Source organism: Neopelma chrysocephalum, unplaced genomic scaffold (genome assembly GCF_003984885.1).
Source record: "Neopelma chrysocephalum unplaced genomic scaffold, ASM398488v2 Primary Assembly neopelma1_155, whole genome shotgun sequence".
NCBI classification, from domain to species: domain Eukaryota; kingdom Metazoa; phylum Chordata; class Aves; order Passeriformes; family Pipridae; genus Neopelma; species Neopelma chrysocephalum.
In genome coordinates, this window is record NW_020897817.1 from 636,659 (window position 1) to 651,422 (window position 14,764).

General features: G+C 71.0%; 2 protein-coding genes across 8 annotated transcripts in view; both read right to left on the reverse strand.

Moving 5' to 3' along the window:
- Positions 1-137, reverse strand: part of THRAP3 (thyroid hormone receptor associated protein 3) — a 27,878-nt gene extending 27,741 nt beyond the window's left edge. For 5 of the 6 annotated variants that reach the window (XM_027701427.1, XM_027701426.1, XM_027701417.1 and 2 more), the window contains exon 1: positions 93-137. The gene's annotated coding sequence lies outside the window, so the exon portion shown is untranslated. The remainder of the gene's footprint in view (positions 1-92) is intronic. The other variant, XM_027701423.1, reaches the window with a different exon arrangement.
- A 523-nt stretch (positions 138-660) lies between these two features.
- MAP7D1 (MAP7 domain containing 1) lies at positions 661-13,390 on the reverse strand. Of its 2 annotated transcripts, XM_027701356.1 has the most exons (18): positions 13,381-13,390; positions 8,356-9,015; positions 8,180-8,248; positions 7,424-7,587; positions 6,980-7,094; positions 5,313-5,423; positions 3,818-3,940; positions 3,572-3,714; positions 3,336-3,469; positions 2,924-3,243; positions 2,673-2,847; positions 2,457-2,607; positions 2,045-2,149; positions 1,896-1,949; positions 1,733-1,790; positions 1,522-1,639; positions 1,258-1,448; positions 661-1,183 (listed from the first exon to the last, which is right to left on the reverse strand). In XM_027701356.1, exons 2-18 carry the CDS (start codon positions 8,996-8,998, stop codon positions 1,173-1,175), a joined length of 2,685 nt encoding a protein of 894 aa, XP_027557157.1. In that variant the 5' UTR covers positions 8,999-9,015; positions 13,381-13,390; the 3' UTR covers positions 661-1,172. The 2 variants fall into 2 exon arrangements, with proteins under 2 accessions (XP_027557157.1, XP_027557158.1); XM_027701357.1 differs by lacking the exon at positions 5,313-5,423.
- Positions 13,391-14,764: the final 1,374 nt, after the last annotated feature.

Sequence of the window (14,764 nt, forward strand, 5' to 3'; positions counted from 1 at the left end):
AGGGAAGAGCGCGGTGGCGGCGGGGCAGGGTCGGGCCCGGGGCACAGCGCGCAGGGCCCGGGGCCCCGCTCCCGCCGCTCTCACTCACTCACCGGCCCCGCCGCGGCCGCTCCGCGCCAGGCGCCCCCTCCGCCGCCTCCGCCTCGCGCACTTCCGGCCCGCGCGCGCGCGCTGCCCGCGCCGCGGGGGCCGCCGGGAGCCGTAGTCCGGCCCCCGCCGCGCTCCCGCTGCTCGCCGGCCCCACCGCACTACAGCTCCCGGCGCGCCCCGCGCGAGCCCCGCCGCCGCACCTTCCGCCTCCGCCCCGCGGCGCCGCGGAGGGAGCGGCACTTCCGGGAGGGGGGAGCGGGAAATGGCGGCGGGGGCGGTGCCGGGGCTGCCCCGCCCGGCCCGGCCTCCTGCGCCCCCGGGGGCCTGCGGGGCCTCTCTTTGGCCGGAGCCGCGCTCCCGGTTTGTCCCGCGTGCAGAGGGTGCAGGGCCTTGCTGGGCTTGTGGGGCCGCGGGGACGAGCACCCCCAGCCCCGAGACGGAGCCATTGGCGAGTGGGCAGTGCTGGGGGCGAGCCCGGGGCACGTGGGCGAACCTGCCCCGCTGCTGCGAAGGCCTGGAGAGTGCCCAGCCCGGCCCTGCCCTTCCCCGGACGCAACGAGGCACGACACGGGCATTGTCCACTTTTATTGTTGGCAAAGGTTGTCTGGATGCAATAACACTGTCACAAGGGCACAGAGCAGCGTGGTGCCGGCCGGGCCCGGGGGCACCGGGCACACGGACATGCGGGGGGGACACACGTGGGGATGGGGAGCTGTGACCCCCCCACACACCCCGAGCTCCCCCCGGGGCATCCCCACGCCCGGCCGGCTCTATTTACAGTATTCACAGACGTTGTACCCAGCGAGTTAAATAACTACATCATTACACCACACGTCTGGGGCGGCTCCGGTGGGCTGCAGGGGTGGGCTGTCAGTCTGATAAGGTGCATGTTTAAAATAAAAATAAAAAACCAACAAAACGAAATAAAAACGAGGACAGAGAGAGAGGAGCCAGGCGTCCCCGCCGGGGGGGGGTCCCGCAGCCCCCTGGGGGAGCAGCGAGGGTCGTGCTGTGACGGCAGCTCCGGGTCCAGGCGGGCTCAGGGCGCGGGTGGTGGCCCCGTGGGGGTGTCGGCCAGGCCCTCACAGCACCTCTGCGGGCAGGGAGAGCGCGGGGTGAGCCCAGGGTGGGCACAGCGCTGTCCCCCGCCACCCTCCCGCCGCTCACCTGTCACCTGCGGGGGCTTCACCACGGCCTGCTTGAGGAAGGGCTCCTTGTCGCCGAAGGGGATGATGCTGCCGGGGCTGCCGCCGTGGTGGGGGAGGTCCCGCAGCTCCTTGGGGCCCTCGGTGCCCGCGAAGCCGTTCTCGTGCTTGCCGGGCTGGACGCCGTTCACCAGGGCCGCCGCCTCCTTGGCGCTGTGGGGGACGGAGGGCTGGGGTCACCCGGGCCCCGCTGCCCCCCCCGCCCCCCCGGCGTCCCCGCGCTCACCTCGGCTGCAGCCCCTCGCCCGCCAGGCCCTTCGTGCCCCCCGGCGTCCCCGCGCTCGGCGGCTCCGTCTCCGGGAGCTCCTCCACCTTCGGGATCGGCCCCGGGTGCTTCTCGCGGCCTGGGGGGGTCACAGAGCCCCGCTCAGCCCCAGCCTGGGCCCCGGCGGGGCTGGGGGGAGCAGGACCCCCGGCACCCTGAGGTGCCCACGCACCTGGGGCATCCTCCTGCTCGGCCGCTTTGCCGTTCACCACCTTCTTGTCCTCCTTCTTCTGCAGGGACAGCGGGGCCGTGAGGGGCAGCGGGGGCTGCGGGCAGGGGGGCTCTGCACAGACCCCCGTGTCCCCAGCACCTCGGGACAGGGGACGGGCCCCCACCTTGGCATCCGCTGCGTCCGACTTGCGCGTCCTCTTCATGATCTCCTCCAGGCGCTGCGGGCACAGCGGGGTCACACACAGCCCTGGTGCCAGGCAGGACCCCCTCCAGGGAGCTGCCTGCTGTGCCCCGCGCCCAGGGGTGTCCTCACCTTCTTCCTCTCCAGCCGCTCCTGCTCCTCACGCTGGAAGTGCTTCTCCCTCTCCAGGCGCTGCCGCTCGGCCTCTTCCCGTGCCCTCGCCTCGGCCTCTTCCCTCTGTGCCAGGGCAGGGCAGGGACTGGTGAGACAGGGCAGGGAGGGCTGGGAAGGGGCAGGGGCAATGGGGACAGGGCAGGGACAGTGGGGACAGGGCAGGGGCAGTGGGGACAGGGCAGGGACAGTGGGGACAGGCTGCCACCCTGGGCGTTGAGGGGCTGGGCTGGTCCTCACCCCTGCATCCCACTGGAGAATGAACCAGACAAGAGCATCCCTGCCTTCCCCCTCCATCCCTGCCTTCACCCCCCCATCCCTGCCTGCCTCCCCATCCCCTGCAGCCCTTCACCCCCCCACCCTGTCCCCCGACCTGTCTCTGCAGCCGCTCCGTCTCCTCCCGCTCGGCCCGGGCTCTCTCCTGGGCCTCTCTCTCCTCCTGCAGCCGCCGCTCCTCGTCCCTCCGCCGCGCCAGGGCCTCCCTCCGGCTCTGCTCCTCGGCCGCCCGCTCCTCCTGCGCCCGCCTGCGGGAAGGGGGCCCTCAGCACGGCGGGGGGGGCGGGGGCCAGGGGTGGGGAGCAGCACCCACCTCTCCTGCTCCTCCTGCTTCCGGCGCTCCCGCTCCTCACGCTCCCGCTGCTCCCGGGCCTGGCGCCGCTTCTCCGCCAGCAGCCGAGCAGCCTCCTCGCGGTCCGTGGTGCCGGCGGGGGGTCTGGCTGGGGGGCTGGCGGGCACGGGGCCGGGGGCTGCAGGGGCTGGGGGGGCTGCAGGGTGTGAGCAGAGTTAGGGCTGCTCTGGCTCCCCCCGTCCCCGCCGCCCCACGGCCCCCCCCGTACCCACCTGCTGTCGGCTCCGGGGGCACCTTGGGGGGCTCGGGAAGGGCTGGGGGCGCCGGGCCCCGCTCCTCCTCCTTCCTCTCCCGTGCCTTCGCCGGGCCCTCCTGCTCCCCCCGCTCCTCCCGCGCCCTGGCCCGCACCTTGGGGGAGGAGTGGGCGCTGCGGGGCAGGGGGGGCTTGTGGGGAGAGCCGAGGGCCGGGCTGGGGGACGCTGGGCGGGCTTTGGGGGTGGCAGGGGACGAGGGACGGTTCTTGGGGGTGGCAGGGGATGAGGGACGATTCTTGGGGGTGGCAGGTGACGAGGGACGGTTCTTGGGGCCCGGGCTGCAAACAGAGCAGGAGATGGTGTTACTGGGGCTGGGACAGGCCCCAGGGGGGTCAGGGGGGCCCGGCAGCCTCAGTGGGGGGGTCCCGACCTGCTGTCGGCCGCAGGCAGGAGCCGGGGCTGTGCCGCCGGCAGCGACTGCCGCTTCTTGAGGCTGCGCTCACGGGACAGGGCGCTGCGCTCCTTGGCGTTCTCCCGGTCCTTCTCCTTCTTCTCCTTCTTCTTCTGTTTCAGACAGGGACAGAGACCGTGTCAGCGCCAGGTGCTTGGCTCAGCCCGGAGCTGAGCCCCTGTGCCCCCCGGGGTCCCCGCAGAGGTGGCACTCACGGGCGAGGGCTCGGTCCTGCGCCGCGGCGTCACGTCGGGGCTGGCGGTGGCCGCCTTCCGCCGCTCCCAGCACCGGTGCGGCAGCCGGTGGTTGTGGCAGGGGCTGAGGGGGCTGGCGGAGGCCGAGCGGGGGCACACGGGCACTGGGGGAGGAGTGACCATGGTCAGGACAGAGCCAACACCAGCTCCCTGCTGGCCCCAGACTCTGTGCCAGGACCCGCATGTCCCGTCCCCTCCGGTGCTCACCCTGCTCCTTGCCGTTCCCGGCCAGCGTCACGGCGCTCCGGCTGCGCGCCAGGAAGGACAGGGTGGGCGTCATCAGCCGGTCCACGATGCTGCTCTCCCACGGGCTCAGCTGCAAGCTCCGGTCTGGGGAGGGAGAGGGGCCATTAGTGCACCCCGAGCCCCCAGATCCCATCCCAGCCCCACGGCCTCCGCTGCGAGGGAACGGCCGTGGGGCTGCGGCAAGGACGGGGCACACGTGTGGTTCCAGGAGTGCCCGGAGCTCGGCCCTGTTGGGGAGGGGTCCCCACAGCCCCACATGGCTGGAAGGGTCCCCATGGCCTCACACAGTGAGGATGAGGGGCCACATGGGCGCAAGCGTGTGTGGGCAGCTGGGCACCTGTGGGACGGCGCTGTGGCAGGACGACGATGGTGCCCCTGTGTCCCGCAGACACCCCAGTCACCACATACCCACAGGACCAGGTGCCACTCCAGCCCCTCCACTGTGCCCTCTCCTTGTGCTCGGCGATGATCTGCACCCCCCACGCCCCTGCCCCGTGTGACCGAAGCCTTGGCACGTGCCAGCTGCCGTGGGGACACTGCAGTGTGCCCTCACCCCGCAGGAGCTGTGCCACATCACCGAGTGTGCCGCAGGAGCCAGGCCAGGCTCATGGCACCCAAGGAATCTCCAGCCACACTACTGGCTCAGCTGGGCACAGGGCTGTCCTGGCTGCCCCTCCAGTGCCTGTCGCCAGCACCAAACACCCCACGGCGCACGGGAAGCACCCACGGAGACGGGGCCCCTCTCATCGAGGGGTCAGGCCGGGAGCAGCACCAGCTGCTGGGAGGGGAGAGCACAGAGCCAGGGGTGCCACAGGGGGACAGGGTGGCAGGTCTGGCAGCGGCCCAGGGAGATGCTGCTCCCAGGTGCTGCCCCTGGGCCGAGCCCCAGCGCGGGGCGGTGGGAGCCGCTGCGTCACCGCCGCCCGCCTCAGCTGCTCTGGCTATTTATACCCGGCCGGGAAGGCTCCCATCTCCAGGCAACCCCGAAACACAACAGCCCCGGCGCTGGACACATCCCTCCGGCACAGCCGCGGCCTTGGGCAGTGCTCCCAGGGCCGGGACGACCTTGCAGCACCACGGCCACGGCGCTCCGTGGCACCAGCCCCAGGAGCCTGTGCCCGGCCCCGGGCGGGTCGATGACAGGCAGCCCCTCTGTGGCTGCACCTGCACCCACCAGAGCTGCCCTGGGGCAGGGAGCCAGGCTCCCATCCCCGTCCTGGCGCCTCATGGGGCTGCCAGCACCCAGCTGCTCCTCCTCCTCCTCCTCCTCCTTTTCCCAGCCTGCGCAGCCTCAAGGAGCCGCCGGCCGGCTCCAGCCTCCTCCTGCCAACAGCAAACGGCTTCTCCTCTCTCCGCGGGCACCTGGGGACGGGGGACCCTGGCCTTGGGGGTCCCCAGCGCTGGGCGGGGACCGGGCTGTGCCCCCTGCGCTGGGGCAAACGCAAAGGGCTCTTACTTCTACTGGGAGAGTTCCAGAGGGTGGCGGAGGATTTGGAGAGCCGCTTGTTGATTATAGAGTCGACGTGTTTGGGGAGGTTTACGGCGGACACCGAGCACCGGCTCGCACCTGGAGGAGGGAAAAGACACAAGGGCATTAAGGTCCCGGGGCCGGGGCCAGGCCCCCCACATGCAGCATGCACGGCTGTGCCGGGGCACTGGGGTGGGAGCGGGAGGACACGGCACAGAGTGGGGCCAGGGGAGATGCTGGAGTCCAGGGACACGGTACAGAGTGGGGCAGGAGATGATGGAATCTGGGGACATGGCACAGAGTGGGGCAGGAGATGATGGAATCCGAGGACATGGCAGGAGACGCTGGTGTCTGGGGACATGACACACAGCACTGGTATTTGTCATGGCAGCGTCCGAACCCCACAGGGTCATGCTGGGATCATGCAGGGATCTCATCCTTGGGGAGGCAGGGCGGCTCCTGAACCATGCTACAACAGTCTCCCCAAAAACAGTCCTGGGAATCGGGAGCAGGGTGACCAGAGACCTCGGCGGCACTGGCAAGCAGCCACCCTGGGGGAGCAGGGTGAGGTCCAGACAGACACAAGACAACGTCACACTGGTGCTGGGTCAGTATGGTAGTGCCAAGAGTGCTGGGATCTCCCCAGTCTGGCCAGGCTCCTCTGGACAAAACAGCCAGGGAAGCTCTGGGCTGGTGGAGGTGGGACACTGGTGAGTGAGAGCTGGCAGCAGCTCTGGCAGTGCACCCACGCAGGAGGTGGCAGGGGAAGGTGTCCTCTTGCCAGACCCTGCTGGGTGTTGCACCACAGACACACGGGGCTATCCCCGAGTGTGCCACACACGGCACCTGGACAGGTGTACCCAGAACACGGTGCCTGTACACACAGCTACAGCCGGGCACACGCCTGCACACACGTGGCACATGGTGCCAGTACACAGAGCCTGGCACACAACACCTGTACACAGCCCGGCCAGGTACAGCCAGGAACACAACACCTGCACACAGCCCCACCAGGTACAGCCAGGGCCACCACGGCCACCCCACGGTGGGCAGACACACCCTGGGGACACAGCACTCCCCTCTCTGTCACCATCCTTGCCAGACAGCGCCAGCACCTGCCAGCACAGCCCTGTACCCTCAGCAGTCAGGGGCGAGTGGAGACCTCCACATGCCCAACCCCGGTGCCTAATTGCTCGGGGTGTCCCCAAGGAGCCCCTAAGGAGCGGGGCCACACACGTGGCCACCGTCACCCCCACGATCCCTGGAGCTGGAGGGGCCAGCGCTGCCCCCACCCAGCTGGGGCACAAAGGGACACGCCACAGCACAGACCCCAGTCAGAGCCTGCAGAAGCCTCGCACAGCTCCACAGCCCCTGCCTGGCTCCCCACAGCTGCTGGAGACCCGGCAGCACGGCCACAGCATTCCAAGGCAGCCAGGGCTGTCCCTCAACACATCCCTGTGAAGAGCAGGGACCGTGATGCACGGCCTCTGGCTCACATCCATCCCCACCAGAGCAGGAAAAGCCAAGGGACCCCGTGGGTCCCTGGCACAGCCCAGGGTGACGGCAGCGTGACCCCACTGAAGGACACTGTGCTGGGTGTGAGGGTCCAGCGGAGCCGCGGCGTCCCTGGTGCCCACGCCCGGCCCGGCACTCACCGTCCTTGTGTGCGGGGGAGCCGTGGTGCAGGGCCCCAGCCCAGGACCAGCGCTGCTGCCGGATCTCTGCCCACGTCTTCTTGGCCGACCGCTGGATCGCTGCCTCGTAGCGCTCCTGCCCCAGGGAGAGGGACAGGATAAGCCCGGAGCAGGGCTGGGAGCAGGGCTGGGAGCAGGGCTGGGACCGGCCAGAGCCTCCCGGCGCAAGGGAAACCGGGCAGCGATGCCCACCCTGGCCAGGGAACATGTGCAAAGGAGCAGGGCACCACGGAGGCTTTGCACCGTGAAGGATGGGCACAGCAGAGCGCAGCCACAGTGGGCAGCTCCCAAAGGGCTAACGAAGCACCTCCCAAAGCGCTGCTGGAGCCATAAGGACTCCACAGGGATCACATCCCACGTGCCGCCCCAGCCCCCTGCCCGCTGCACCATGACCCCCGTTCCCACCTTGTTCTTCTCCAGCTTCTGCCTCTGCCGCTCCTCCAGGACCGCCCGGCGCTTCTCCGCCCGCAGCCGCTGCTCCTCCAGCCGCTTGCGCCGCTCCTCCAGCTGCTTCTCCCGCAGCAGCCGGGCCTTCTCCTCCTTCTCCAGCCACAGCACCCTCTTGGCAGCTGCGGGGGGCAGCGGGGTCGCACCCGAGGCACAGCCCTGGGCAGCCCCGCGGCGGGGCCGCGCGCCCGAGCCGGTGACGAGGGGCCGTGGGGCGGCCGTGGCCGGGGCACGCGGCGGCATCGCGGCCGGCCGGCCAGCGAGGGAGGGGTTTGGGCCAGGACAAAAGGGAGGCCGGGAGCCCGCCGGGAGCCCGCCGAGCCGCGCGGCGAACAATGGGGGAATGAGGGTGGAAAGAGCGCGGGGACAAGGAGGCCCCATGCGCGCGCGGGGGCCCCGCTCGCCCGGCGCCCCGAGCCACTGCGGGGCTGCCCGGGGCTGTCCGGGGCTGCCTGCACATGGCAGAGCTGGGCACTGAGCTGGCGGCACCTGCATAGACCGGGGGGCACCCGTGTGCCAGGGGGTCAGGGGTGTGCCAGGGGGTCAGCGCCGCGCTGGGCAGGCAGAGCTGCCAGCACTGCAGCGCCCGCTCGGGCTCAGCCCGTCACAGCTAATGGGATTGCCCACGACCCGGCAAAGCTCCTTTAGACCCTGCCTCCCCCCCATCCACTTTCTCTCCCACCCTGCAGCCCCCTCTGCCCCCCAGCCCCATACCCAGGTACTTGGCCCGCTCCTCACGCCGCTCCTTCGCCTGCTTGTGCCTCGCCTGGGCTTTCTGGGCATCTGCAGTGGGGAGACACTGTCAGGACATCGCCTGGCCCCCGTGGGCACTGAGCAGTGCCCGCGGGTTTGCAGCACCACCAGAGCACCCCAACCCCACCAGCACCCACCTTGCTTGGGCCGGGGGCTGGCGGCAGGAGATGGCGAGGGGCGGTCGCTCCGGGGGGTCACGTCCTTTGAGGGCCCGGCCGTGGCACCCGGGGGGCTCTTGGCATCAGGGGGAGCCCCTTCCCCGGCAGCTGGGGCTGGGGTCTGGCTCCCTGGGGGCAGCGTCTCCGCCGGGCGTGGGGCGGCAGCGTGGACGGGGCCCGGCTGCTCGGCGGCGTGGGGGGACCCCTCTGCTTTGGGGTGCTCCGTCCCAGGGGGCTTGGGGGGCCCGGGGGGGGACTGGTCACGCCACGGGGGGACACTCTCTGCTGAGGGGGCCACGGCCGCAGGGCTGGGGGCCACGGGCTGTCCTGACGGTGTCACGGCTGGAGGGACGGGACGGTCACGCTGCGGGGGGCTGCTCTGGCAGGGGGGCATCACGGCCGGGGGGCACACGGGCTGCTGAGGGGGGGGCACGGCTCCAGGGGTGGGCAAGACGGTCTTCTCGGAGGGGGTGGCGGCTGCAGGGACGGGCGGGACGGTCCTTTCGGAGGGGACGATGTCTGCAGGGCCGGGCCGGTCGCGCTGGGGGGGGCTGAGCTCTCTCTGCAGGGCATCCCCGGGCGAGGGGGGCGGCGAGGACGGGGGGGCCACGCTGTCTCCCATCGGGGATGGTGGCTTCCCTGCAACGGGGGCAGAGCAGAACAGAACAGTCTCTCAGTGGGGGAGCCTGGGGCAGCACCAGCCTCCCCAGGCAGAGCCCTCTGGGGGGGGCACAGCCCTGTCCTCCCCAAACACAGCCCTCGGGAGCAAGGCTGCCCCTGGCCACGGGGGCTAGGGCTGGTCCCTGGGATCCCCTCTGGGGGGGCAGTGAGACCCCCACCTAAGCCCTGCTGCTGCTGCCCCCATCCTGGGGGGCACCCATGGCGGGTGCCAGGCGCTGGGCACACAATGCACAGAGGGACCGGCCGGGCTCCGCCAGGCACTGCCACCACAAAGCTGCCCTTCATCCCCCGGCAGCTGCCACTCGGCCCTGCCGTGGGGGGACGTGGTGGGGCTGGAGACCCTCCACGGGCACGGGGACCCCTCTGCTCTCCCCGGAGGAGGAGGATGGAGGGGCTTCCGCCGGCGCTGGCGGCACAGCGGAGGCAGGATGGGCGCGGGCCCCCTGACGTCACCGTCCCACGGCCCCCACTGGACCCGCAGCCATGAACTCACAGCCCAGGAATGCACTCGAGGCCGCGGCAGCGCAGCCCCCTCCCCGCGTGGGGGGCACGGGGCCACTCTGTGCCCCCGAGGGGGGATCCCCCCCCATCCTGGCCAGCCCTGGGGGACCCCGAGGGAGCCGCTGCCTGTGCCAAGGCGGTGCCAGCGCCCGGTGAGGCCGTGGCACGTGCCCTCTGTGGGAGTGGATGTGTCTCAGCTGCCCACGGTAACCACAGAGGTGGTGGCTCCCCCAGCCCCCCGTTATCAGCCCTCTGCAAACAAACCTTCAAGCGCGTGCCAGGGTCCCAACCCCGACACCCACGCAGCGGGCAGTGCCACCACTCCTGCCCGGAATGATGCCCAACCCATCCCAGGACACCCAGCTCCAGCCCTGCTGGCACTGCTGCAGTGGGAGCCCCCAGCTCTGGGGGGTGGGATGGCAGGACCCAGTGACCAGCACCCGCCGTGGGCTGATGTCACACGCCGGCTCAGCCGTGTTTGCAGAGCTCTCCACAGCCCTCAGCGAGGGGCAAAGTGTGGGCTCTGCAAACACGGCCGGCGCCGTCCTCACCCACCCCACGGCTCCTCACCATCCCATAGCTCCTCACCCACCCCACGGCTCCCCACCCAGCCCACGGCTCCTCACCCACCCCATGGCTCCTCACCCAGCCCACGGTGGTGCCAGATGAGCCGGGGTCAGCCCAGGCTGCCCAGGGAGGCACCATCAGCCCCCTCTGTGCTCAGGCATGGGCACACCACAGGTCCCATGGGAGGGGCTGAGGTGCTGCTGCAGCTCCCCAGGCCGGGGCTGTGCCAGCAGGGTTCCCCCAGCCCGGGCTCTGTGGGGACACAGCCAGCCCCGGCCCCCCCGCAGACCTTCCGGGTATTTTCTGCTGCAGGAAGCCGGCCCATCCCCTGGCCCCGATCCTGCACATCCCAAGTCCCCAGTGCTGCGCCCTGCGGGGCAGACATTGCTCTGGTGCAGGGCTGGGACTGTGCTGGGGCTGCAGCCGAGGGGGTCCCCTGCCCTCTCCCCCCAGGGCTTGGCACCCGCAGGCAGCGGGGCTTGGCAGCCCCCAGGTGCCAGATCCCAGGATGATACCTGGGGTGGCACCACTTGTGTCCCAGCTGGGAGCAGCGACCCCAGGAGCACTGGGGTGGCAGCCGGCCTGTGGGGCCGAGCAAAAAGCACCAGGTTGATCCTCTGAGCAGACTGAAATACCTGCTGGAGCCCCGGACTTGCAGGGAGCACTGGCGGGGGACAGCGGGTGCCTCAGGCCACACCACACGGCCCGGCACAGAGCCCTGGGCAGGATCTGTCCTGCCCCAGTGGCTGGAGGGACAGCAGCACCCATGGCCAGGGCAGGGCAGTGGGCACACCCAAGACCCCCAGGCACGGCCAAGACCCCCAGCGCGGGGCTGGGCCGGCCCTGCTGCCATCTGTCCCTGTCGCTGCTCCAGCGCGGCAGCTGCCCTGAAACCCAACGCTGCCTGCGCCCAGGCAGCAGCGCGGGGCGTCCCCTCTCCCCCGGCCGGGGCATTCCACAGGGATTAGCTCCCGGCCCCCCAGACACGCAGGCACGGCCGCCCCGCAGCCCCCGGTCCCGGCGAGCCTGCGCGGCACCGGCCCCACTGGGACGGCGGCACCGGTCCCGCTGCTGGCACTGGGACAGCGCCGTGCCCGGCACGGGGCGAGGTGCCGCCCTCGACGCCGCGGCGCTCGGCCCATCCCGCCCCTCCCGTGGGTCCCTTTGGTGCCACCGAGCACCGGCGGCACCTCCGGCAGGGCCGTGCCCGGCACAGCGCGGTCCCATGGCCGGCACATGGCCGGGGATGCTCAGCCAGGCGGAGGCAAATCCCCGGTGCCGTGAAGCGAGAGCACATCGAGGCCCGCGGGCGCCGCTCGGACCAGCGGCCCTCGTTAACCGTCCGCCACACATCCCCGGGGGGCACTGCCCACGAGGACGGGGGGGGCACCCACCTCGTGTCACCTCAGCTCCCCCCAGCTCCGTATCCTCGTGTTCCCCCTCCACGGCACAGCCGGGGCCGCCACGGGGCTGCTCCACGTGTGGCACCCAGCGGGGCGGGGGGCATCGGCCAGGGCACGCCCCTGCCCCGGGGGCACGAGGAGAGCAGGGCTGGTGGGTGCAGTGGGGGTCAGTGGTGACCCCTGCAAAGCCACACGAAGGTGCTGGTGTCACAGTGCCCAGCCACCCTGGCCATTGCACCAGTCCCTGCCGTGCCCAGGGACATGACCCCAAGGGGACCCCAAGCCCCAAGAGTCCCTGCTGGCCCCACAGGGCTGCTCCCCACTGCCCATGGGGACACCCATGTGCCCAGTTGCCTCCCTCACCTCGATGACAGCCCCATGGCCACCCGGAGGAGAGGAAAGATGGGTCCCAAGGAGGAGAGAAAAGATGGGTCCCAAGGAGGAGAGAAAAGATGGGTCCCAAGGAGGAGAGGAAAGATGGGTCCCAAGGAGGAGAGGAAAGATGGGTCCCAAGGAGGAGAGAAAAGATGGGTCCCAAGGTCTCCCATTTCCAGCAGGTCCCGGTGCCAAGCAGGGAGGCAGCTGTGGCCCCAGGGCAGGGATTGCTCTCTGTGTTCTGGTGTCTGCTCTACCTGAGGCCACCGGAGTGCTGTGGAGTGCACCAGGGGGGTGCTCCAAGCCCTGGGGGTGCTCCAAGTGCTGGCATTGCCCCTGATCCCACTCCTGCCTCAACCTGTCTCGGACGTGCCTCGGGGCTGAGCCCTGCCTGTGATGCAGCGCCCCTCACACCTGGATGACAGGGCAGTGAGCAAGTGCCCTTAACGTGTCCCTGGCAGGTCCCTGGCACATCCCCAGCATGTCCCCAGCATGTCCTGTCTGCAGGCACTCACATGCCCGGGCAGGGAGACACAGACAGTGCCAGCAGCCCCCACCTCGGGGGCAGCCAGTGCCACCCTGGCAGCTGCCATCGGCAATGACACCCTGTCCCCCAAGGGACACTCACCCCCAGCCTGTCCCCGGGCACACGGATGCTGTCACCCAAGGCTGGCTCCTCTCCCCGCCAGCTTGGAGCCAGTGAAACACAGACGGCAGCACCAGGGCAGGTCAAGCATCAGCCCACGGTGCCCCACCACTGCCCACAGCGTCGCTTCGGGGACAGGCCTCTGGGGACAGGCTGGAGCGGGGCAGGAGAGGCACAGGCAGCAGGGCAGCTGGGAGGGCACAGCCAGGTGCCCGCGGTGGGTGCCAGGCAGAAGGAAGGGGCATCCAGCCCCCCTTCCCCAGGCCCATGCCCTGTCAGGCTCCAGGATGGGGATGTGGGGAACAGCCGTGGGAGAACTGCACCAACCCCTGGGCTGTGGCAGAGGCTGCCGAGCACAGCCGAGCCGGTGGTGACGTGCCGAGCTGGAGAGCAACAAGGGGAACTTGGGATCTCGTGGCCAGAGCACAGCCAGAGCTGCTGGGGGGTTTCCAGGGTTTAAAATACACGCGGGGGAAAGAGCTGGAGCTGCTGCTGCACCCCGGCACCCTCAGAGCAAACTGTGGCTGTGGTCACAGCGCAGCCCCAAACAGCCCGAGGGCAGGGGCAGGAACACCTGCCCACCATCCATCTGGGCACAGCAGCAGCGGCGACAGGAGGTGCCCTCGTCCTTGGGGTGACCCGTGTGGCACCGTCAGGGCCGAGGGCAGCCGGCCCAGCCACGGTCCTGAGAACCTGTCTGCCAGCATCACGCTGGGAAAACAGAAACCTGGCTGGAAGGCAGGGCACGGGATCCAGCCCTGCAGGGAGCAGGTGCTCAGCACCCCCCAAAGAAACAGGGCCTGTGCCTCACAGCGCGGATGTGGCACCTACCAGGGCTGGGCCGTGCAGGATCCCGCTCTGCTCCCAGCAGGCTGCCCGTGGTGCTGCCCTGCCCTGCCCTGCTCGGAGCCCTCCGAGGAGCGAGAGCTGTGCTAACTATTTTGGACATGGCACCACGGGACTGTCACATCACCGCTCCTCACGTCGCATCACGTTGCTCTGACGGTTTCACAGAGTGGCTCCCGCACTGGGAGAGCTCCCGAGCTGCTGCTCCCAAACACAGGCGCTGGCGGGCAACCAGCTCACCCTCCCTCTCCGCCGTGCCGGGGGAGAAGGGTTGGAGAAGCCAGGGGAAACCTGGATAAGAACAGACCCCTGCCTGCTCCCTGCCTTGGTCCTCGTCCTTCTGCCCGCCGTGCCCGCTGCCCACCTGGGCTGCTCGGCAGGGTCACACCCTGCCCTGGATGCCCTTTGTGAGTTCCTGGCCTCCAGTGCCACTGGCTCCCCCACACCATGGTGGGACCCGGTCCTGGGAGTGAAATCCCGTCCCCACTGGCAGCCAGGACACGGCGCACCAGGGGAGCCAGGGCACTGGGTGGCAAGACAGGGAGCAGCCAGGGCTGCCCAGCCACACGGGTCACCCACATGGGACGAGTCACGGATGGTCCTTGAAGAAGGACATGGTGCAAAGCCGCCCGTGCTGCTCTAGCACCATCCCCTGCTCGCGCCAGAGCTGCCAGCGACCCACCCTGGGGGTGTGGGGGGGGACCAGGGCGGCCGGGAGCACCCAGCCCCGGTCCCGGGGCAGCGCCGCGTCGAGCGGGCAGGGCAGGGCACGGCGGGTGGGAAGGCGGCGAGCGGGGCTCAGACAACATGTCTGGCGCAGGACGCGTCGTTCGGGCAGCAGCGATGCCGGGACCGGCGGCCGGTTGGTGCGGGAGCCTCCGGTTTTCAGCATCGCCGGGAGCCGCAGCCATCCCGCTCCTCCCGCCGTCCCTCCCTTTCCGCGGGCCAGGCCCGTGGGCGATGGAGCACCGGGGCCGAGGGGGAGGGGAGCCGCCTCTGCTCTTCCTCCCGCGGTGGGAAGCGGCTCGGCCGCGGAGCTCTGCTTAGTCACAGCGAGAGCTGCGCTGGAGCCCCGGGAGGCAGCGCCAGCCCCGGCCCCGGCCCCGAGCGCGGCCCCGCCGCCGCCGCCCTCCCCGGTTCATCCCGGGGCAGCGGGACCGGCCCCGCCGGGACGAGCCCCGAGTCCACGCGGCGGGGCGGGGGCGGCCCCGGGCGGGCGGGGGGCAGCGGGCGGCTCCCACGGGGGGCATCGCCCACCGGCCGGCGGGGACGAGCCGGGGGCTCCCCAAGGGCAGCACCCCCGCACCCCCCCGGCGGCGGGGCCGGGGCCGCCACGGCCCACCCCAAGATGGAAGGGCCGTGCCCGGGC

What these genes read in the sequence shown, in the direction of transcription:
- MAP7D1 (XM_027701356.1), bottom strand. Translation starts at nt 8,998, where the DNA reads ATGGGAGACAGCGTGGCCCCCCCGTCCTCGCCGCCCCCCTCGCCCGGG. An exon ending in AGCGGCTGGAGAGGAAGAAG is followed by an intron (nt 1,950 to 2,044) that starts GTGAGGACACCC and finishes CTGTGCCCGCAG; the next exon opens with CGCCTGGAGGAGATCATGAA. An exon ending in CGAGCAGGAGGATGCCCCAG is followed by an intron (nt 1,640 to 1,732) that starts GTGCGTGGGCAC and finishes TGACCCCCCCAG; the next exon opens with GCCGCGAGAAGCACCCGGGG.